The sequence below is a fragment of the Halichoerus grypus genome, chromosome 1 (genome assembly GCF_964656455.1).
Source record: "Halichoerus grypus chromosome 1, mHalGry1.hap1.1, whole genome shotgun sequence".
Taxonomy (NCBI): Eukaryota; Metazoa; Chordata; class Mammalia; order Carnivora; family Phocidae; genus Halichoerus; species Halichoerus grypus.
The window spans coordinates 57,613,422-57,636,556 of NC_135712.1; the positions used below are offsets into that span (position 1 = coordinate 57,613,422).

The window sequence follows — 23,135 nt, forward strand, 5'->3', positions numbered from 1 at the left end:
GTTAAATTCAGCCTCAAAACATTTTTTTATTTTCATAGGTGACATCTGGAGAAACTGAATAACATTTCTCAAAATTCTTCATTTCTGACATGCCTGTGTGGAATTGTGTAAAATTTCTGGACGTGAGAGAATCCATCTTGATGCTCCATTTTCCTTTCCAACTAATGAGCTCTTGAACTGAGCCAGAAGCGACAATAGTTTTACAAACAGTTAAATTTCAACACAGCAGCTGGCATTCAGGTCATATGAAGACAGTATAGGCAGTTAACACATACTAGGGACAGCTTAATCTGACAGCAACAATAAAGCAATAGTTATCAGAAGTGGCTGTCAGCACCAAATTAGCACCTTTTCCCCTTATTTTCTTTATCTGCCTCATGTAATCACCCCTTCCTTCTTTTTCATAAAACCCCTTGCTTTCCCTACTAGAGCCCAGCACGTTTCTAGTTTCCCGGAACCTGTGCTCCCTGAACTGCGATTCCAAGACCCCCGAAGAAAAGCCTTTTTCTTTCCTTTTCCATTTTGTTCTTTCTCGGTTTCACCACCTCCTGTTATTTCACACCTGCTTCACAATGCAGGTTGCCATTCCTGAGCGCTACGGCCCAACCGATGACTCCTCACCTCCCCCATTTCCTTTCCGTCCCTGTCACATGAAAATGGAAAAAGTGTATTTCCCCCCACCCCCCGTGCTTTCTCAGTTTCCCCATTCGTCACCTCTAAGAACTGGAAATGTTTCAAGGTGGGGAATTTAACCGGAACCCCGTGTGGCCGGGCTCCTGTGGGGGTACTTGAGGGCGCTTGGACCGCCACGATGGCTCCGTGCCGGGGCGGGGACTGGCCCGCCTCCCTGAGCTGGAGGCGCTCGGCGCGCCGCGGTGAGATCCTCCGGGCTTTCCAGCTGAAGCCGGCAACCGCGCGCGGCCGGGAGCGACCATGGGGAGGCCGGTGAGCGGGGCCGGGCGTGGAAGGAGGGCGCGGGGCGGGCGATGTCGCGCCGGCGGCCCTGGGGACGGCGGCGGCCTGAGCGCGTCCGGCTGCGGCTCGCCCGGGGCTGGCTGGGCGCTGGGCTTGGTGCGGGCGCTTTCCCCGCGACGCCTAGCCTTGACGAGAATAGGATTTTGCCTCGCGAAGGGTGGTTTCCAGGCTGGTCCCGGAGTCCCGGCTCTCTGTGTCAGTTGTCCTAGAAGGATGCCGCCAGGCGGGGGCCTCGGAGACGGAGACGCTTCTCTCGAGATCATTGTCCTCGGAGGGGACCTGGGCGGGGAGGCGCGCGCCTGCGGCCGGCCGGTCGGCTGGCGGCTGGGCTCCCTGGCCCCGACCCGAGCGCACGAAAGCACATCCTATTGTACGCTGTCCCAAGAAGGGGATGGCGGGTGCTGCTTTGGCTTCGTGTTGGCACCCAAAGCTGGGGTGGGGGCTGCAGGATTCAGGGCTCAGAGCTCGCTCCCTCCTTGAGGCACCGGCCTCTTTCTCCATCCTTCGGTCCTTTGCCTCGGGAGCCAAAGAGGGCCAGATAAATCAGTGTTAAACCCCAGGGTATCCAAGAGAGACAGACATTTTGTTTATTCCGGATCTGTTTACATGGCTCAAACTGAATGAGCGGATTTTTATTTATATTGGGAGAATTGAAAAGAATAATAACAATACAAGATTAAAATCCAAACACAAGTAATACCTCAAGGTATTTTTTTTTTCTTTTTTTTTTTTTTCATATATGGTTTACTGGCAAGACCGCACGGCCAGTCATTTCAGTATCTTTCTTAACAAAGGAGAATGGTGGCCTGGGAGCTTATGTTTACTCGGCGCACTGGATGCTGCTAATCTTCACAACCATCCTTCAGAGGAGGAATTGTTATGTGCTTTTACAAATAAGGAAACCAGCAGAGAGGTTAATTTTCACAAGCCCATGCGACTACACGTGATGGGAGCAGGATTTGCACCTAGAAACTCAGGGGAAAGAGGCATGGATAGGAGCAGTTAGCTGCCAGAGGGGTAGCTGCCAGGTAAGACCAGGTCCCTGGGAACCCTGGCCCTCCTGGCAAGGGGTAGAAGTGGATTTCTCCATTTTCATTTTGTACTCCCTGTATGTGGTTTGATTAATGGATTTTTTTTTTTTTTTTTTTTTTTAGTTACCTAACATGTATTGGGATTTACTGCATCTTAGACACCATATTAAGTGGTTTCAATGATAGCAACCCAATGAAATAACAACGATATTTATTTACTGCTTACTCGTATCACTCACTATTCTGGGGGCATTCCATGTACTAACTTGCTTAGTCTTTTCAATAGAAGGGTTGGTGCTGTTATTTTGCCTCTTTTGGAGAGGTAAAGTCATTTGTCCTGGCTCACACATATGGTATTTGTGCTAACCCCACTCATCAGCCAGAATAATTATGTATATATTTAATAGCAAGGCTTTCCTTCTAATTCCCTTGCCTCAATCATTGTGTTTTCCTTCTTAGACATTCTTGGCTCCCAGCTCACACACTGTGTTCTGGTGTGCGTCTGCTTTCTCTCTTATCCTAAAACACAGATTTTCACTGTGAGAGCCAGTCCATTCTGTATTCCTCATCATCTTTGCTAGAATTTGGGTTTCCATGTGAGAGAGAGGCATATGGTTAAAAAAAATGGCAGGGAATTAGAATGCCAAAGAAGACTTTAGTTTTGGAAGCCAAGGTGTTGAGACAGCAAGAGCCTAAGCATTTGAGTTTTAAAAGCCTAAACACTGGAAAACCAAGGACATATGTTATTCCAGATGGGAAGAACGCAGGAGATGGAAGAACCAGCTTTCCTGACCCTAGGGGAAATACGTATTTTCTAGGCTGGGAGAGCAAAGAGGGCCTGATTAAAGTCTGTATTCAGACACAAGCTTGCCTTCTGAAAAGGCAGCCCTGTGCCTGATCACGGTGCATGGGGAGGGAGTTCAGGAGGATGGTAAATAGAACTTACAAGGAGCTGTTGAAATCCAAGAACAGAAACATCTGTGCTTTGCTTTCCTGGGAGAAACTGTGGAAAGAGACCAGCCTCCTCATCATGACAAGGGAAGAGTAAAACAGAGATGGATAGATACATGGGCGTCTAGGCAGAGAGCTTGTAGAATTTCCCTTTGCCCAACCCAGGGGCACGGAATCAGGAGAATGAAAGAGAGTGAGGGAAGACACTTTCTAAGCGCAAGGTTTAATTGCACAAATTGATGACCATGATGACTGGAGGGGAACACAGCCATCTTAGAGAATGCTACCGTGGATAGATGGTTGTAACCAAGGACTAGTAGCCCTGTCCCATGGCTTGGCATTGTGTGAGCCCCCAAGAATGGAGATGCAATGCCAGAGATTGGGACACTTGTGAAGTGCGGGGGTGGCAGGGGGCTGAATTGCCAGAGATGATGTGATATTGACTGCAGTGAAGTCTCTACCTCTAGTTGGAATGGCAACATGAAATAACAGTGAAACTCAGGTAAAGAAAAATACAGAGACCTACATTTCTTACACATCTCTAATACAGAAAAATATAGGGAAAAATTACATTTCTTGCCTTTACCCTTATGAACACACACATGTAGATGAAGTGAATGGATCCATGGGGCTACTGTAGTTAGTCTGTCTACATCCACCCTCTCATTTTATAATAAAATGATACCCAGAATAACATCCAATTAAATGTCACCATGTAAAAATGCCAAGGATTTCTTCCCGGACACATGAAAACAAAGCAATGCAGAAAAAAAATAAGGACACTACTGTTTGTTTGTTTGTTTTTTTAAAGATTTATTTATTTATTTGAGAGAGAGAGAGAGAGCACCCACAAGTGGGAGGGACGGAGGGAGAGGGAGAGAGAGACGGAATCTCAAGCATATTCTGCACTGAATGCAAAGCTGGTGACAGGGCTTGATCCTGGGACCCTGAGATCATGACCGGAACCAAAACCAAGAGTCCAATGCTTAACTGACTGCGCCCCTCAGGTGCCCCTGGACACTACTGTTTTTTAAAAGGGGCAATTCGTATAAAATTTGCAGAATTTTCAGGGAAATCTACTTCAGCAAACTCCAAGGCAGTCGTATCTTTCTGCAAAGTGGTCCCCCCTGAGTTCCGTCTTTAATGTTAACAGAAGTGGATTCTTTGGGAAGCGGATGCAAGCATTTGTAGTCTCCGTGTTTTCTGTGTGTATTTATGGCAGTTTGTTGTCCCCGACCATCCCACGTCTTTGAGGCCTGGCTCTTGACAATGGTGGCTTTGAGGGCGCGGCCTCAAATTGCTAGGGATTGCCGTAATGGAGGAGCCATGTTGCTGCTTTTCCCTTCCCATATCCTGAGCACACTCTTTTATTTCTTCCATTTATAGTCTGCAGTTCTGCATCCACAAAACCAAAGTTATCTGGTGGTTAAAACTTGAGCTGCAGCATTCCCTGAGGTAGCCATGAGATTGAAGCTTCCTTAGCTTTTTGTCCACATGCAAATGCCCATGTCTTTGCTTTGCTTTCTGTCTTCAGGTGTTCAGGAGGCTCTTCTGTCATCTGTCTACCTACAGACTGATTTGGTTCTTGGCAGCAGTGATGCTATGCAGGGCGCAAGGTAAAAAGATACCCAGTTCCCCTGCATGGGGTCCAGGGAGCACAATTTCTGGAGTGGAGACATCTGGCTAGTGTTGTTTGTGCTGTGCTAGTTCATTTGTCTGCATGAATTATTTAAACATGTAATTTGCTTGGAGGAATGGGAGTGGTTCTTTCTGCTTTACACATTTTTGTTTTCGAAGTGGAAAAAGGCTTTGACTATTTAGAAACTGTTTCCATAGATAAAACCAGATGTGAAGAAATTCTTTCTAAATTAAGATGTTTTTCACCTATCAAAGCAAATGACTTTTACATATTATTTAAATATAATTCCCTATGTTTATAAAGATATGGAAATGCTTGGGGAGTATGAATGAATATATACCCTTTTTAGAAGGTAATCTGGTAGTAAGCCTTTAAATTGGGCATGCCCCCTCTTTTACAGAAAAATATGCAAAATAATGAAATCTAGAGGTTACCTAGGTTCACAGTCTATATGAAGCATACGCCTGTGCTGTCCACTTATTTGTTGAGTTTCCTAGTTGTGCCAGACCTTTCTCCTGTGTTCCATGGGATGCCACCCCTCACTTCGCCACTGACCTTCTGTCACCTTCCATGTGCTGTTGCTTTATGTCAGCCTTCACAGGTGGAGACAGGGCAGGCTTCCCACCATCCATGGCACAGGCTTTACCAACGGACTTGGGGGAATCTAAATGGAATTCCATAGAAGCATCCAAGAATTGTAAACTTTCCACTAAATTATTTCTTAGTCAAATAGAAGAATCACCTAAGAAGTTAAAACTCTAGCTCAGGTTCCTTTTCTACTCTCCATTCGAAAAGCAGCAATTTCTTCAAATCTCTGCTCTGCAAAATCTCAACAAACTTTCAGAAAACCCCAACAACAGGTATAGCCTCCAGAGCTTTTCACATCTACCAAGAGTACACCTCCCTACAACTACACTTCTGCAATACTCGTGGGTTCCAATTTGTGTCTGTTGGTATGCCTACCTTCTCATCCTTGACATTGTTGAAGGGCCACTGAGAGGACGTTGCTTCTTTTTTTTCTAATGATACTAGCCAACGTGTTCTCTGTGTTATTCATTTAAAAAAAAAACAGATTTTGGTGTTTTTGATTAAGTCTACATGTTGTCTACCATTGCATTAATTTGTGCTTTTATCTATATGAATTCACTTCTTTTATCTTTTGGGGGGGTGGGATGTTTGAATATATGTGTGTATTCATTTTCCAATCTCTCGTTTCCTAATGAAGTTAAGATTAAATATTTCCCTCTGAAGATGGCTTTATCAATTTCTACGGATTTTAATACATTATATTCTCCTTGTCATTTATAGTAATTGATTATTCTTGCAATGACTTTTGGTGTAATTAGAGTTGAAAGAAGTATGTAAATTTCTTGTTTATTACATTGTGGACAGTGTTCAAGGTCATAGGGTAATAGCTTTTTTTGCATCTTATTTCAAGTTCAATTTGGGGGAATGTTTGTAAAGATTGTATGTTCTCTTTTGGTAAAAGTTTATAAATACATACTTATATACACATACACATATGATTTATATATATAATGATTTATATATAAATATTCATTTTTCAAATCTTCTCATCCTTACATTTGACCTTTTTGCTTTATCTGTATTTTTTAATATGTGGAAGTGAAAATTCTGAGCAAACTATGGAAAACTCTCCCATTATTTTTGTGGATTTAAAATTTTTCTTTTCAATTCTATGGCTTTTTATATGTTTCACTTATGTTGTTAGGCACAGAAAGGTTTGTTTGCTTAAAGATTTATTTATTTGAGAGATAGAGAGAGAGAGAACACGGAGCGGGAGGGAGAGAGAGAGAATCTCAAGCAGACTCCCTGCTGAGTGTGGAGCCTGATGTGGGGCTAAATCCCATGACCCTGAGATCATGACCTGAGCTGAAATCAAGCATTGAATGGTTAACTGACTGAGCCACCCAGGTGTCCCAACATAAAGATTCATAATGTATATATCTTATTTTAGATTGCTCCTTTTATCATTTTGAAAAATATATTTTTGTCCCTTACAGTGTTTTTGTCTCCCATTCTTCCTTTTCCCTTCTTGTAAGTCTCAGTGATGATGTTGAAATATTCCAGGTCTTTGAATTTTTCTTGAATTTTTTCCATATCTTTATGCTTTTGTGCTACATTCTGAGAAGAATGTAGCACAAAAGCATACTTAACTAGTTGACCCTTCAGTGATGTCCATTCTGCTAAATCAGCCAAATCATTAAGATTTTATATTTGTCATTTTCTACAACTCTAATTTCTACTGTTTACAATGCTGGCTTCTTTTTACACTTAAGAGATCACATTTATTCACGTCAAAGTGTTTCTTGATTCATTATGTCTTTATTCATTTAGTTTGAGTTCCTGGGTTTGTAGAGTTTATTCTTTCATTGAGTCAGCTTTCTCAAACGTCTGCCTAGTTGTTATTATATTAAGATTTCCTATTGAATCATCTCTCATATCAATATGAGTAGCCAGCATTGATGGGGGAAGAAATTATTGTCATGCCTTATATTCTGCACTGCATTAAGTAAAAATGTGGGAATGCGTAGTAAATTGTTATTTGATTGTCAAAGCCATCTGGTACTACGTAGCCTCCTGAAGCATTGTCCCGCATATTCTTCTACCTTATGTTCCTATATTCACCACTGCTTCCCGGAGGCAAAAACTGCTGTTGCTGACCCTTCTTTGTAGGGGGTGTGTGTGGAATGTATAGGGCTGTTACATCTTCTTCACCTAAATGGATCACTCTGCCAATTGTCCGTTGGCCCTTTCTTTCTTCTGCACCTCTAGGCATGAACACTCCTGGTGATGCTTCTATTCTATCTGGCAATTTGCATCTCCAACTTCATTCTACCTGCTTTCAGCTTACAGGGATTCTTTGCACAATTTCTGTCACTGAAAGTTTGCTTTCTTGTTTTTTTACTCTGTTACTCTTAAAGATTGAATAAACATATTTGAACTTATATTTCTCTAGCAACGTCAGGGATGTAGGTAAATGTTTTCTTTGCATTTTTCTCTATCTTTTCTATGTTTAACTTTGAACATGCATTTTTTTAATCAGAAAAATGTGTATTTTTATGTATTAAATTTTAAAATATAAATGTTCTTTTATGATTCCATGATAAAAGTTGTGACCCAAAATGAAAAAAAGCTGCTGAACACACCTGCTTCCTTAAGATGCTCTCTGCAAAATTCCGAGGAAGTCTTGATTGTGACATGGCAGAAAATCAAGGGTGTTAGCCCAGAAAACATGGTCACCTTCAGCAAGAACCATGGGGTTGTGGTCCAGCCTGCCTATAAAGACAAGATAAACATCACCCAGCTGGAACTCACGAACTCAACCATTACCTTCTGGAACACCACCCTGGAGGATGAAGGGTGTTACAAGTGCCTCTTCAATACTTTTGGTTCTGGGAAGATCTCAGGAACAGCCTGCCTCAGCCTCTCTGGTGAGAATCTCTGGGAATACATTGTCTCTGGCTAGAAATGTCATTTTCAAGAATGTTTGGAACCTGGTGGTAGTGCCTAGTTTTTCAGGATCCTAACCTCAGAAAGGTTCATGAGAAGACACTTAGCCTTTCATGTCTGTTATAACTGTGCTTATGGTTATTTGGAAAGTTCATGGGGCTACCTGGAATCTCTGCCTGGGGTTATCTTTGCTCTGAGGAATGGTGTTCTCAGCAAGAGTAAATTAAGGACCATGGTGAGGATAATGGGTTCTTTGTAAGTAGTGGTATGATTCAGACCTGGCTTTGCCATTAGCAGTCCTGTGACCCTGGGAGCGTCCCATCCCACTCTCTGAACCAGAGTCTATTTATCTGCACAGTAAGTATGAAATCGATCATCTGTAGGGTCTCTAACAGCTTTAACACTTTTGGATCTAAGGACAGAGCCAGATTGGGCCTACCCAGAGCCAGTTATGGTGGTCCCTCTCATTTTGTTTCAACACAGTTCTCTTGGGATATACCTCAGAGGCTCTTCATACCTGCAGTCAACTAGGTATTTAACTGGATAATAAGCATTCTTTTACAATCCAAGAGGCTTAGTTTGACAAGTTTCTTTTCCGTTTAACTGACACATAGCTGGGATCAAGAATTGAGAAGTGGGAATAAGGGGTAACTTTGGAGCACGGCACACTTGGTGGTAGTTTTAGAAGGGAAAAGAGAAATTTAGACAGGGTTATCAGGAATGTTAAAGTGAGAGTTTGAGCACACCAAGAATATTGGACATGGGGTAAGAGGAGGATCAGTAAACGAGAGTGCAAGGGAGGTATGGCAACAGGAAAAAAAAAAAGGTTTCTTTCACTTATTTTGCCTATAATGAGTCCTCTCTGCGGGATCTTATGTCAGGTTTTCTTCTTGACTCTATTTTTTTGTTTTCTTTGTCTCTTTGTCTCCCTGTCCTTTTTCCTCTTTCCTCTCCCTCCAGTCTTCCCTCCTTCTTTCTTCTCCATTTTTCTCCTTCCTTCCTTCCTTCCTTCCTTGCTTCCTTCCTTCCTCCTACCTCCTCACTTGTCTTTTTTTTCCTTCTTGTGGATGTTTTTTTCATTTCTATTACTTTTTCTTTTCTTCTTTTTTTCTCATCTTTCTCTTTTTTACCCTCCTTTACCCATAAACTTTTGTATTATTTTTTACCTGAAAACCAAACTCCCCTGAATTTTCTGGATAGTACTCCTGTTCTTTTCCACACGGATCATTTCCAGCCATACCTTATAGCTTCCATCTATAGCTTCCTTGGATGTACCAGAGAACCCTGCCACCCAGTCTCACCATGTCAACCATACTCCTCTTCCTTCACTTTTATCTGTCTTCCCCTAGTGCCCATCGACTTTAGTAATCTGGGTATTCTTTGGAAGAAGCCACAGTCCCTCTGGGCCCATTTCCTCCAACCCACTGCCACCCACCCACCTCTTGAACCTCTAAACACAGACCAGGTTTTCCTTTCACTACTGCCCTTTAATTATCTTGTAGGCTCCAGAGTAACCACAGGAAAGCCAGCTTGTGTTTGCTCAGCAGAGATGAACTGCACATTGAAAGTACACAATGAAAATGAATTCACTGGTCAAGGGACTTTTGAAAGGGAACAGGGTTACAGCTGGACTAAAATAATGTGCTTTTCTCATAAACTATTTTGTCTTAACTCTATCAGGTGATCTCCAAGGTCCTTTCAACTGTCATTCTGTGATTTTCTGGTTATCAGCAGTGAATTTCTAATTTACATTTTCTGTAGATATTCCAAGCAGGGACTTTCCAAGTCTCCTCCTTGCATCTCATTCCCTGGTCCAGCTCTGAAAGGCCATCTCTAAGCACTCCCTCTGCGGGCTCTCTGGTCTGAAACTGCCGGGGGCTTCTGAGAAGTGCAGCCTACCTCTATGGCCATGCTGACGGGTGACCATTGTCAGACTATGAGAGGGACACCCAGAAGAAGCCAGAGATGCTGCCTTGCCCGGAAATGGAGAACAGAATATTAGGCTCTGGATCGTTTGGGAAAGAAGAATCCCTCCCCCCCCCCACCGCCCCATTCAGCTAATTCCCCTGCAGACAAACTACAAAGAGGATTTTTCTTGTTACAGAGCTGTCTTAGGCCAGTTTCCATCCTGCCAGCCAGAGGATTAGACACAGGAAGAACTGAGGAGCCCCACTTTGGGTTGGATGTGCCACCTTATCCCTTGAGCCCCCAGTGTCTTTCTGTAGAGATCTTCCTTCCTCCTCTGAGGAGAATGTGGGGCTTAACTGATGGCAGACCATCATTTTTTCTTTTTTTTTGTCCCAGTACAGCCCACAGTGTTCCTTCACTATAAATTCTTCGAAGACCACCTAAATATCACTTGCTCTGCCAATGCCCGCCCAGCCCCTGTGATCTCCTGGAAGGTGTCTGGGTCAGGGATTGAAAACAGTACTGAGGTTCTCTCGCACCCCAATGGGACCACGTCTGTCACGAGCGTTCTCCAGGTCAAAGACCCCAAGCGTCAGGTGGGGAAGGAGGTGGTCTGCCAGGTGCTGCACCTGGGGAATGTGACCAGCGTCACGCAGGCTGTGGATAAAGGTAAGAGAAGGCTGCGGCTGCATCTGTGAACACACGACTGGAAAGTGGTGAATGGTCTGCAGAGCCTCTTGGCCTCCTAGCCAAGGAGCTAATAAGACAGAGAATGGAGTAAGTGGGGAAAGAAAAACAGAGTTGAGGAAACCAGTAAAGCCAGTCTTACTTTGGTAACTGTTGTATGTTGCCCACATACCAAATGCTTTTGTTGAGACCCATCCACGCCTTTAGTTTCCATGCTGCTGACATTTCCTGAGTGTCTGTCGTGTGCCAGGTGTTGGGACTGTTGAAATGCGAGAGTAAGCAAGACTCAGTGCCTGTGCTCAGAAAGCTCCTGTTCTACTGCGGGTAACACAATGCGCAATTACACAACTGCGGGCGAAATGCTTCAGGAGGAAAGCTACGCTGCACCCGGGAGGATTGAGAGTGGGGAGGAGAGGATCAGTTCAGTCTGGAGGGAGCAGGAAGATTTCCTGGAAGAAGTGACGTCCATGAGGAAGGCTTTGCATCGTCTGCGCTGTAGAACTGGGCCACAGAGCTTTTAAGAAAGGGGCCAATGTGAGGATGTTTTCCTCACCCCTTTGAAACAAACTGCATCCTGAGCAAGACCGCTTTTGCTTTCTTGTGTTTCTCTCTAAGCTGCTAGCTCTGGGTCTCATGGACACAGGAAGTGAGGCCTGTGGGCGGGAGAAGAGAGGGAGCGGCAGTTTTAGGCAAGATGCTTTGGGAATAGCCACAGTTTTCTTTATCTGTGTGGCTAAAGCATCAGCTCTGGACGAGGCTCTCAGTAATAAGCCTCCTACAAAGGTACTGATGCTTTTTTTCCAGGGAGCACTTTAAGCACTAAAGCCTGGGAAAACTTTCCCCTGAATGCCTTATTGGTGTGGTTGCCTCTAGGGAACATTTCCTATAGTCATTTTTGGGGTTATTGAAAAAAAACAGACTAATCAAAAAGTCAACATTTAGGTAATTTTGGGCAAAAGATTTGTAGTGTTAGATCTGGACATTTGTGAAGAGATCCTCATTTTCAGCCAAGGCAGAGGGTAAATTTCCCTGAAAAGCAAGAATGTGAAAAGGAACATGTCTTCTTGTCCAAGAATGCCAGAATCGACTTACATCGTTTATAATGTTTATACATCGTTTGTGTAATGTTTGTTTACTCTGCGAGCATTTACTGAAAGTCTTCCATGCTTCAAGCATTTATCAAGCACTGGAACCATGGAAGTTAGACACATCTCTGTCTGAAGGGGCTCGGTTGAATTATGATGTGAGAAATCCTGTTACAGAAGTATGAGGAAGATGCTGGAAACTCCCAAATCAGGAAGCTCTTCCCCCGCTGTAGGATTGCGGAGTGACACTGAGGGGCCGCATTTATTGACTGTTGGAAAGAGGTTTAATAACAAAGACACAGATTAGAAGAAATACAATAAAAATATTGAGATGAGTTACTCCTGGGGTTGGCATCATGAAATCCATGATTTTTTTCCTTTATATGTCTCTGTATTTTCCACAACTTCCTCAATAAATATATTATTTTAATGGGCGGTGACCTCTGACCAAGCCTTGGTTCTGCCCCTTACTATGCTGATTTGGGGCTTACTTAGCTTCTCTGAGCCTCAGTTTTTTGTTCTGCTGTTGTTGTTGTTGTTTTTATATGTGCGATGATGATAATAATACCTAACTCTTGGGTTGTTTTGAGGATTAAATGAAATAACACATTCAAAGCTTTTATGAGATAGTAGCCACAGAAAACGTGGTTAGATTATTATTAACTAAATGTTATTGAAATAATATCAAACCATGAGTGGAGACATCAATAGGTATATATTTGAGGATAATTTTCATCGAAAGCTCCACTCTAGGAAAAACTCATCCCAACGATTGCTTTATCACTTTTTGCCTCAATGGTTTCTGCTTATGACTTTGTTTCTCCTTTTCCCCCCCTTCACCATCTATAGGATTTTGGTTTTCAGTTCCGCTCTTGTTAAGCATTGTTTCCTTGGTAATTCTTCTGGTCTTAATCTCAATCTTACTATACTGGAAACGTCGTCGGAACCAAGACCGAGGTAAGTTATCATAGGAAGTACAAAGAAGGAAACAAATGATTTTTTAATAGCACTGTGGAGGGCACAGGAAGATGTAAATAAGGGATGGCAACAATGTGTCCTGCTTGTTGTTGCTGGTGTTTTAGAACACTTTTGGGGTCATTTTCTTGCAGTTGGACATTAAACTGGATGTTTCTGCTTTTTATTTGCTACGATCATTTAATGGCTAATTATTTGTAAGTTGAGAGTAAGGGTCGATGAGAGGAAATGTAGACAATGTCTAGTCCCTGTAGAGTCAGCTGATGGCCACACCAGAGAAAGAAGTCTCTGTACCCACACTGTGTTCTTCTACCCATTAACAAGAAGGACAGTCTCTTTTCCTTTTACGGCGAGCGCTCCCTGGGCCAGCTAGTCCACGTAAGAGACTCTGAAATTGTCCAGTATACTCACTAATTAAATAGTATTTTCTATGTTATACTCCTACTATGCCTCAAATACTATAGGCAGCTTACAGGTGACCTACACTTACTAACTCCGTCATGTCATTCTGTCCTTATAGACTATAAATTTTTTTCTGTCCCTACAACATCTATCACAGTGTCTTATGTATATGAAGTTCTCAATAAACTTTCATTAAGACAGTGAATGAATCGGATGGATGGATGGATGGACGGATAGATAGATTTTCAAAGTGACGTTTTCAATTCTCTTTTTCTTACTGTAATTTCAGTACCTCATAAATGCTGAGTCTAAAACCTTGGGAGATACTATAAAATGAGAAGCTATAAAACAAGAGGATTCAGCTAGAGAGAGAGATTTAAATTTTTTTGTTTTCGGGAGGCAGTGCATAATTTATTAAAGTTAATGCAAAGCTTCAGTTTATGGTGTGTGTGATGGGGATTTCCAAGGGTGAAAGGCTGATATGGGAATTTTTTCCATCTTGGATGACTGAAAGATAGGGAAGAAAAAAACTGTTGGTTTTTTAAAATTAAATCGTAAGCTATCTTTCATGTTGTAGGTTTTTCGAACACTTAATTTTGCGTAAGCCTTATACAAGTACCAGATTAATTCTTGTGATTTTATAAGAAAAGCAACAAATCTTCAGTGTCAATGACCCTTTTGCAAAAGTAGATAAAAGTGTTTGTTCTGTGGGAAGAGGAGATTACAGATCAGATAATTTTATTGCATATAAACATAAGCCCATAGAATTCATTAGTGCTCTGCAGAATGTCAAAGGCAGTAGGCTGTTTGATTTTACTTTATCCAAACATTTCATTTTTCCCATTAGGACTTGAAGCCAGAGAGGGAAATTGACTTCCTTCCCTAAGGTCGCACAGCTAGTTAACAACAGGCTTAGGACTAGAACGCTGGTTTTGGTCTGCTGACCTCTGCCAGAGTGTTCTTCCAGCTCTGATGCCCTGGAGTCCTGACTTGAAAGGCATTATTGGGTTGCATGTATTTTAATCCTAGCTTGCTGTTACTGTTGTACTCTTTTGGAAAGCGTGAGGAAAGAAGTATGAAGTGTTCAAATTCATCTTAAAAAGTCCCTGTTGGACAAGAATCTTATAATACAATCTATTCAAGCCCAAGGTAAATTCCACTAGAATGGGGCATTTGCAAAATAATTGTCCTTTGTTCATTAAGTAAGTCTTGGGTTTTCTGGGAAACATCATTGTTCAATGTCTTTTCTAGTTGAAGCAAGGGGAGTCAGCTTATCTTTGTTTCTAGGCTTTTTCTCATTTATGAAAATAAACACCTGAACCTCTACAGAATCTTGCAAGCACTGGGATTGCCATTTACTGATGATGTCTTCATGACATACGGCCAAATCAGTTAATTACATTGAATGTTCAGTGGCACATTTTGGGGGACTGAATTTTTTTGCTGGTTTCAAATATTTTAACAGCCAGATGATTTGGTCCCATTTACTTAAATAGCTAGTAAAACAAAGTGTCAATTATGCTGGAGACTTAAACACTCAAGATCAAAACTGAAGTTATAACAAAAGTTGGGCGAAAGGGAAGAAAACCATAGAAGATGTTGACATTTTAAATTTCTTTAAGTAGCAAACTCTATCAATTTGTGATGAAAGCCAATGGACCTACTACATTTGCTTCCTATCTTTCCTTACCCTTACTTTGGATTTTCTTTTTTTTTTTTCTCTTTTTCTTTCCATCATCTCCTGAACGCCTAAAACTTTTGGATGGGCAGGAAAACATGATCAGTCAAAAATGACACCAAGTTTCTGATCTCAGTGACTGGAACAATGGTGAAGTGCTCAGAAATAAGGAAGTGAAGAGGGGAACTGAATGTGTGTGAGTGTGTGTGTGCTTGTGTTCAAAGTTCATGGAGAGAGAAGGAGGAGAGGAGGGATGAATTCATTCTTGATGAATTCATTCTTGAACTCACTGAATGTGAGTAGAAAAGAATCCTCTCCAGAGAGCTGCCCCATGGTAAGACAAATCTAGTTAAGTAAGTGTGACTTAGCAACAACAAAGTCTATTTTAGATCAAAATCACTTACTCATTGCTCACAAAAGCACAAGCAAATTTATAGTTTTGGGATAGAGGAGTGATCTCTAATGATGATGTCACTTTTGTAGAAAAATCACTTTTTGTTGTGATTCTGTTTAATGCCGGAGAATGGTTGTGTTCTTTTCACCAGTGAAGGTGAAATACCTCTGGAGGAAGGTATGATGACTTAGAGGCAATTTCTCTTTGTATCAGTCCTGATGGGATCATTGTAGTTACTTCCCATGAAACGACATCAGTAAGATAATAGGTTGATTAATAGATCGATATGTTTTCAAAGAACAGCCTCTTTTCTTTGTCTTTCGTGAATCCAGTACTTTATTACTAAAATAGAAAGTGAAAAAATAAAATAAAATTTCCTAGGGAAATTTTCCACCATTCTATATTAGTTCTTGCTATTAAAACCCAGTTGATGTCATAAATGTGCCCCTTCCACAATGAAATTAAATTTGAGCTTGAGAATAGCCTTTTATTTCTCATTAGTCAACCCACCAATGATTACATGCTTCTCAAAAACTCACCTCACTTTGGGGCAGATCTTAATAGACAGATAATCACCTCAGTTTTTGAAATTTTTGAGTACTAGTTTTCTTTTGTTTGATTGAGTCAAGGCAGAATTGGCAAACAGTAGAAAATTTAGACATTCATATGAAATGCACATGCCAGATTTCACTTTTTTTTCAAGTGTCTAGCTATTTCATAGCAAAGTGGTTTTTTTTTCTTGCCCACATTATCTATAATTACCCTGAATTCTTTCACTTCACTTCATAATAATGTAACCTGTAAATGGGCTCTTTCAATGATAATGGCAGTGTTAATAAAACACTATGTTCTGGGTGGAATCATGCCATTTTTTTCTTTTTTTTTTTTTTAAGATTTTATTTATTTGACAGAGAGAGAGAGAAGAGCAGGGGGAGAGGGAGAAGCAGGCTCCCCGCAAAGCAGAGAGCCCGATGTGGGACTCGATCCCAGGACCCTGGGATCATGACCTGAGCCGAAGGCAGACGCTTAACCGACTGAGCCACCCAGGCACCCCGCCATTTTTTTCGATTTTAAGCTTAGTACTATATCAAATAACAAAAGTGCCCAATGGACAATTTATGATGGTGAAATTGGTGACTAGTTAGAAGGACAATACAAGAGTATTTGTTTCTAAAATAATAAGAATCTTTGCTTTGCGTAATAATTGTACTTACATCTCCCTGAGGCAGGCTGGATGGGTGGTAGCCAGCACCCCTACCCCAGTTTCCTCTTAGCTCCAAGCTGAAGAAATGGGGTGTTTTATACAAGAAAAGTGTGGGGCAACCTTTATTGGACTGCTTAGGTCAAAACTGCTGGGAGAAATCTTGCATTCCAACGTATTTTTCTATAAGAGTTTACCCTTGAATGGGGGCAGATGCCATCCATCATACCAAAATGTCACGACCAGATGACAGAGTCACTCACTAGCAGAACCTTAAGCCTGGGCATTCTTGCCTGAGCTGTTCTGTGTTTTTTTTTTACCACAGACAGCAGGTACTAGAATTTTGGCAGGTTTAAAATGTTACAGTTTCTGGTAAAGAATTACTTAAGATTACACAGAGAATGAGAGGTAGCCCCAAGATAAAATCCCAGGTCTTTGCCTGCCTTGTAGGGAGGTCCACATCCTTTCAGTTTAGGTGCGAGAAACCTGATAGCCCTGGAAAGGCCCTCCATGGGTCTACTTTGTGACCATTCCCAGCCCAAGGCCCAGTGAGTTAGTATCCACAGAGAGCAAAGCTCAAGGTCTTATAAATAAAATACATGTAGATTATTTGGAATTCTCTCTTTTTTTTTTTTTTACTTGTAGTCCTAAGTGATTCGGCAAAAGATTATTTCCTAGAATTACCTATGTCCCTTGGAGAGAGTCACGGTCTCCCCACATCACATTGGGTCAGGAATGTCCTTATCTTTGCCAATGAAATATGCACAGGTGTGTTCTATGCTTACTGACCCTTCTGTTATGTATCTTCTTCAAATGTGTTAGGATAGACATTATAAATGTTGGAAGTTAATATCTTGATCTTTCTTTTATCCAGAGCCCTAGAGGAATCACACAGAACCTGGAAAATTTACTCCCTGGTCTACTTGAATCTGACTCAGAAGGAAGGTAGGAGGAAAAGGGTCATTCTCTGAGGGACATAAAGAGCAGAAGAGGTAGGGGTAAAAGACCTAAGAATTTCAAGATTTTCTACTGCCATCTAAGCTACCCAGTGCTTGTGGGAGTTCCAAAAGGAAGTCGTTTTACCTCTCAAGTCTGTTGTAGGACTTGATTTTGTGAAGCAATGCAGTGTTGTGCTGTTGAAAGGAGACTGGACTTTGAATCAGTAGCCACAACTCAGAGGCTGACTCTGGCTCCAACCGAGGGCAACGCTCTGTCCGTCACTTTATCTCAATGAGCATCCACACCCGCATCCAGAAAATTAGGAAGTTGGACCAGATCGTTTGCCATTCTGCTCCAAAAACTGATGTAATTGCAGGAAAAAAAGGAATCAAGAAAGGAAAAAGAGAAAGGAGAACACGGGAAGGTGTTAAGGATCAAAGAACTTTTCTGAGACTACCTTTTACCTTTCTGTTGCTGTTCCATCTCTTCTTCCATATTGTTCTTAGGTCCACGAGTCAGTTTCCTCTTCACGTGGTGGTGGTAGTCCACTACCTGCCGACTGGTTTGTTAGTAACTGGTCTTTCTAGAATCCTTGGTTTCACTGCAGTTCTTCATGTCCTCCTGTGACTGGTGTTTACCACAATGAATATGGGACTGAATTCATTGCAAAATAACATTGACAACCTTAACTTTACTTATCTACTTGTATAGAAGAATAAGTATTGTTAGCCCAGCAGCTCACGTTTTTAAAAAAAACATTTCCTGTCCCATTTGACTTATAATAGGATCTGGTCCTATACCAGTCATTGTGAAATCAAAAGAAAATACATGATAAAATAAAAACAGGCATTTAGGAAGTTTCAAATTCAATTCAGAGTCAATTCAAATGCTTCTCCCTCCTGGCTTCTTTTCCCATGAGTTAACTTCTCATAATAGCAGAGAAGGTATGTTTGGGTTTAGAAATCCCTTTGTTCTAAATTATATTGTTCTAACTAGTGGAACATTTTTGAACTCTTAAAAATCACAGGACCAAATTATTGACTTTTTCAGTATCTTTTGCTTTCTTGTCTCTACTCAGTGACCTAAGAACTAAAGCTTAAGTTGTTTTCACTGTTGAATTGGATATTTGTATATTTAGTAAGCTTTTCATGTTATTTAAATCTGTATTATTTCTTATATTTGTATTAAGATACTGAATGATTAAAAGTGTCAAATCTAAATATTTGGTTCACGACACTCTTTTGGGAAATGTGGACATTAATGATAATCTTTAGATTTTCCCTCTTCGTGTGAAACACTCCTCTCTCCTCTATCTCTCACCCACTAGAAGATGCCACTGACATTTCTGATTAATCACAAAGTCACAAATCAGATATCCCCGATCTGGCCAGTGAGAGCTCCGTCAGGTTGACAACTGTGCTTTGGACATGACCTGGTCAATTTGGAGCACTTCCTTGTATATGTTCTTTTGATTTGGCTTTTAGATACCAACCTTTGCAAACTGATTAAGTTACTACGGTTTTGAATTTAATCAGAGCTACCACCCTGCCTGGTATTTCAACTGCCAAATCAGGGAGGATAACTATAGCAGTAGCTCTCAAAAATTTAGAACGTGCTTAAAAACATTATTGAGAACCCCAGAGAGTTTCTTGTAAAGAGAAGTGTTTGCTGATATTTACCACATTCGAAACTTTCACATTTAAAATTCACATTGTGAATTTTAAAAACAAAAATATACAAGCATGCATTCTATTAGCCATCAGAATGATGTCCACATTACACATCACATAGTTTCTGGGAAGTTCCACATCACGATTGTGAGAGAATGAGCATAAAAAAGGCAAATGATGTGTTGCTGTGAACAATAGTTTTGACTTTTGTGGACCCCCTGAAATGGTCTCAGGGACAATATTAAAGACTGATCATTTAAAGTATATGCAAAGAAGGAGACCACATTATGAAAAGATTTCATGAGTCTTTCCCAAAGAGACTCCTTATTAAACAGATATCTTTACAATGCCTAAGCATTCTATTATTTCATCATAACTTATTGCAGAGAGCCCGAGGACTAATCCTTCTTCATCACTAATACAGGTGTACCTTGGAGATATTGTGGGTTTGGTTTCAGACCTCTGCAAAAAAGCAAATATCACAATAAAACACCTCAGATGAATTTCTTGGTTTCCCAGTGCATATAAAAGTTATGTTGACAGTATACTGTACTCTATTAAGGGTGCATTAACATTATGTCTAAAAAAAAGAAAAACGAACTATGTACGTACCTTAGTTTAAAAATACTTTATTGCTAAAAAATGCTAACCATCATCTGAACTTTCAGCAAATCATAACCACTGATCACAGATCACCTAGCAAATAGAATGGTAATGAAAAATTTTGGAAAATTGCGAGAATTACCAACATGTGACACAGAGACATGCAGTGAGCAAATGTTTTTGGAAAAATGGCACCAATAGACTTGCTCGAGGCAGGGTTGCCACAAACCTGCAATTTGTAAAAAACACAGTATCTGTGAGGTGCAATAAAGCAAGGTACACTTGTAATTCAATTAAATTGGTTTATGAAATGGCTTCTCAGTTACCTTGGAGGATACTGAGAGACTTGGACTTCGAATAGTAGGTTGTGATGGACAAGACCTGGGAGGGTCGTAGCCAATGGAGGCAGGAGGAGGAAGGGGGGACCCGGCTCAGACCCGGATCACGTGGTTCTGCCCCAGAAAGTGGATGCGTGTGAAACACCTTTATTGCCCTGCGACCCTTGCCCCCTCACCCCTGGAAGGGCTCACCAACTCCTTTGTACTTATTCTGAATGTTCCAGTTAAGGGTGCTTTTTTTGTATTTGTGAATTGGAAAGAGGCAGCTTGGGCTTTGCCTGTTTATGTAAGATTGGGAAAGTTGTAAACATTCGAGTCACTTAAAATAATTCAATCATGTAGTTCTGTTGCTGGTAAAAATTTAGAAAAATTCCAAGGTGGTGCTAAACCTGCCTCAGAGACAGGGGAAATCAAAAGAAACCCTTTGTGCTTAAATAAAACTAAAACTGAAGATGAGAATTTGGGGGAGTGTGTAAAAATTTACTAATCACCAACCAGGTAACATTTATAAATGCAGGTTCAAAAAGTACAAAATCCATATTGTAACTAGGGATCATAAAGCTTTGGTTAAAACAGTTTTCTTTTTTACAAACGAACTTTCTTCTATGACTATTCTTAGCCTTCCAAGAAAGAGATTTAACTTTTTTAAAAATAAAGCTCCCTAGCGGCGCCTGGGTGGCTCAGTGGGTTGAGGGTCAGACTCTTGATTTAGGTGCAGGTCGTGATCTCAGGGTCATGAGATCTAGCCCCATGAGGGGCTCCATGCTCTGCAGCGAGTCTGCTGCTCTCCCTCTTCCTCTGTCCCTCCCCCTGCTTATGAGTTGGGCCCCCTCTAAAAATAAATAAATAAAATCTAAAACAAACAAACAAAAAAGAAACCATTGCCGAGTTTTTAAAATAAATAAATAAATAAACTCCCTAAATTAATTCCTCACAACTGTAATGTCTTTTGGTTTGGGGGTTTTATATTTGCCCCCACGATATTCCAGATTTGACCTCAGTCTCCCCGCCACAGTTGCTCAGGCAGACGAACTTGCACGAGGTCACACAGAGCTGCGGTTCATTTCTAAGCAAGCAAACTTCTGCCCAGGCATCACATTCCTTTGAGCCTTGTGCGATCAGGAACATGTCAAAGCCCATTTTTCTCGGTGTGAAAAATGAGGCCCCAAGCTCTTCAGTGACTTTTCCTCAGGTAACACTGTAACCATGAGATGGGCTGAAACTCCAGCTGGGAACCCCAGGCTTCCTGCCCAGGACTTTCTCTGTCCTCTGCACTCACCCCGCGATTTAGCCCCCACCCTACTCGTCTATCCTGTTTGCTATCAGCACTCAGAATCCAATTCCTACCCCCAATCCTACCACCTTGCCCCAACCATCACTGTCTTTCTCTGAGACCCTTGTCAAAGCTTTCTTTTTAGTCTCCCTGCTCTTTCTCCCCTGTTCAGTCTATTCTCATAACTGTTTTAAAATGTAAGGCAAGGGGCGCCTGGGTCGCTCAGTCATTAAGCGTCTGCCTTTGGTACAGGTCATGATCCCAGGGTCCTGGGATCGAGCCCCGCATCGGGCTCCCTGCTCTGCGGGAAGCCTGCTTCTCCCTCTCCCACTCGCCCTGTTTGTGTTTCTGCTCTCGCTATCTTTCTCTCTGTCAAATAAATAAATAAAATATTTAAAAAAAATAAAATGTAAGGCAATACAAATCATGTCATTCTGCACAAAATGTCCAAATGTTTTGCATTTTATTTAGAGTAGAAGCCAAAGTCTTTACGTGGGCTATAAGGCTCTCCATGATCAGGGCCCCTGATAACTCTCTGAAATCATCTGCCCCTCTTTCTTCTGATGGCGCTCTGCCAGCCACACTAGCCTCCTTGCATTTCACCACCTTCAGCCATGCCTCCACCCCAGGGTCTTGGCACCTACTATTTTCTCTGCCTGGAATGTTCTTTCTGAAGACAACCACTGAAGCCCTTTCCCCAACAAATACTCTCCTTCTCCTGCTTTATTTTTCTCCGTTGCACCCACCACCATCTAGCATGCTCTATGCTTTATGTATTTCATGTATTATGTGTCTTCTCCCATTAGATGGTAAGCAGAGATTTTTATCTGCTTGCTTGCTTGCTTTTTCCTAGCACCTAGTACAGGTGGCCAATAAATATTTTTTTGGATAAATTCATGTTACAGTAATACATTATGGGAAGAAGGAGTAGTCCAAATAACTTTGCACTGGTATATCCTTCCTGCCCTATGGGAAAGTGCGATCGACCTAGACCACAGAAAAAGGACTTTTAGAAACTGGTGGTCATGAGGCATAGGGACAAGGATAATAGATGTCGAGCCAAAAGAGGGGATTTCAACTCCACTCCTGGCACTTAGTAGTGTGTGATCTTGAGCCAGGTGCTTCATCTCTCTGAGTTGACATTTCCTCAGTTATTAATTGGGTGTGTGCTCTGTCTTGCGGAGTGGCTGTAGGACTCAAGTAAGAAAGGCTGTGTCTCTCAGCGTGCCCAAGTGCTGACGCATGTCTGCCCCGTTTGCTCAAAGTTTCCACCAAAACAGCGCGGGCCTCAGGTCCTCAGTTGTTCTTAGATTCCTCTTCACCCCCACAGCCAGCCCCTCCCTTGTCCAGAAGTGGACATGGGGCCGAGGAGGACGGGGGCCTGCTGGCAGTGGGGGCTGCGCTCTTGCTGGGCAGAGACAGATCCCGCCGGGCTTGTTTCCAGCAGAGGCAGATGTCCAGTGCACCCTCCGGGACGACTTGGCCTTTCCTTGCCCTGAAAGAGAATAAAACACACAAAAGTTGAAGTCCTTTCTCTTTAGCATTGGCTTTCTTTTTCTTTCCTTCTTTCTTTCTTTTTCTTTCTTTCTTTTCTTTCTTTTTTTTTTTTTTTTAAGATTTATTTATTTGAGAGAGCGAGAATGAGAGAGAGAGAGTACATGACGGGGGGAGAGTTAGAGGGAGAAGCAGGCTCCTCGCTGAGCAGGGAGCCCGATGTGGGACTCGATCCAGGGACTCCAGGATCATGACCTGAGCCGAAGGCAGTCACTTAACCAACTGAGCCACCCAGGCGCGCCTCTTTCTTTCTTTCTTTTTTCTTTCTTTCTTTCTTTCTTTCTTTCTTTCTTTCTTTCTTTCTTTCTCTCTCTCTCTCTCTTTCTTTCTTTCTTCTTTCTTTTCCCTTTAACAAGAA

The 23,135-nt window shown here is 41.8% G+C and overlaps 1 protein-coding gene across 6 annotated transcripts; it reads left to right on the plus strand.

Annotated features, from left to right (window-relative positions):
* Positions 1 to 709: 709 nt before the first annotated feature.
* Positions 710 to 19,358, plus strand: CD200 (CD200 molecule). 6 transcript variants are annotated; one of them, XR_013445167.1, is made up of 8 exons: positions 710 to 945; positions 1,731 to 2,003; positions 4,492 to 4,573; positions 7,731 to 8,051; positions 10,375 to 10,647; positions 12,600 to 12,707; positions 14,898 to 15,001; positions 17,275 to 19,358. XR_013445167.1 is itself a non-coding variant. In XM_036066593.2 (6 exons), exons 1-6 carry the CDS (start codon positions 934 to 936, stop codon positions 17,280 to 17,282), a joined length of 804 nt encoding a protein of 267 aa, XP_035922486.1. In that variant the 5' UTR covers positions 718 to 933; the 3' UTR covers positions 17,283 to 18,559. The 6 variants fall into 6 exon arrangements, 2 of the variants coding, with proteins under 2 accessions (XP_077922084.1, XP_035922486.1); XR_013445166.1 differs by lacking the exon at positions 1,731 to 2,003; XR_013445168.1 differs by lacking the exons at positions 1,731 to 2,003; positions 4,492 to 4,573.
* The last annotated feature ends 3,777 nt before the right edge of the window (positions 19,359 to 23,135 follow it).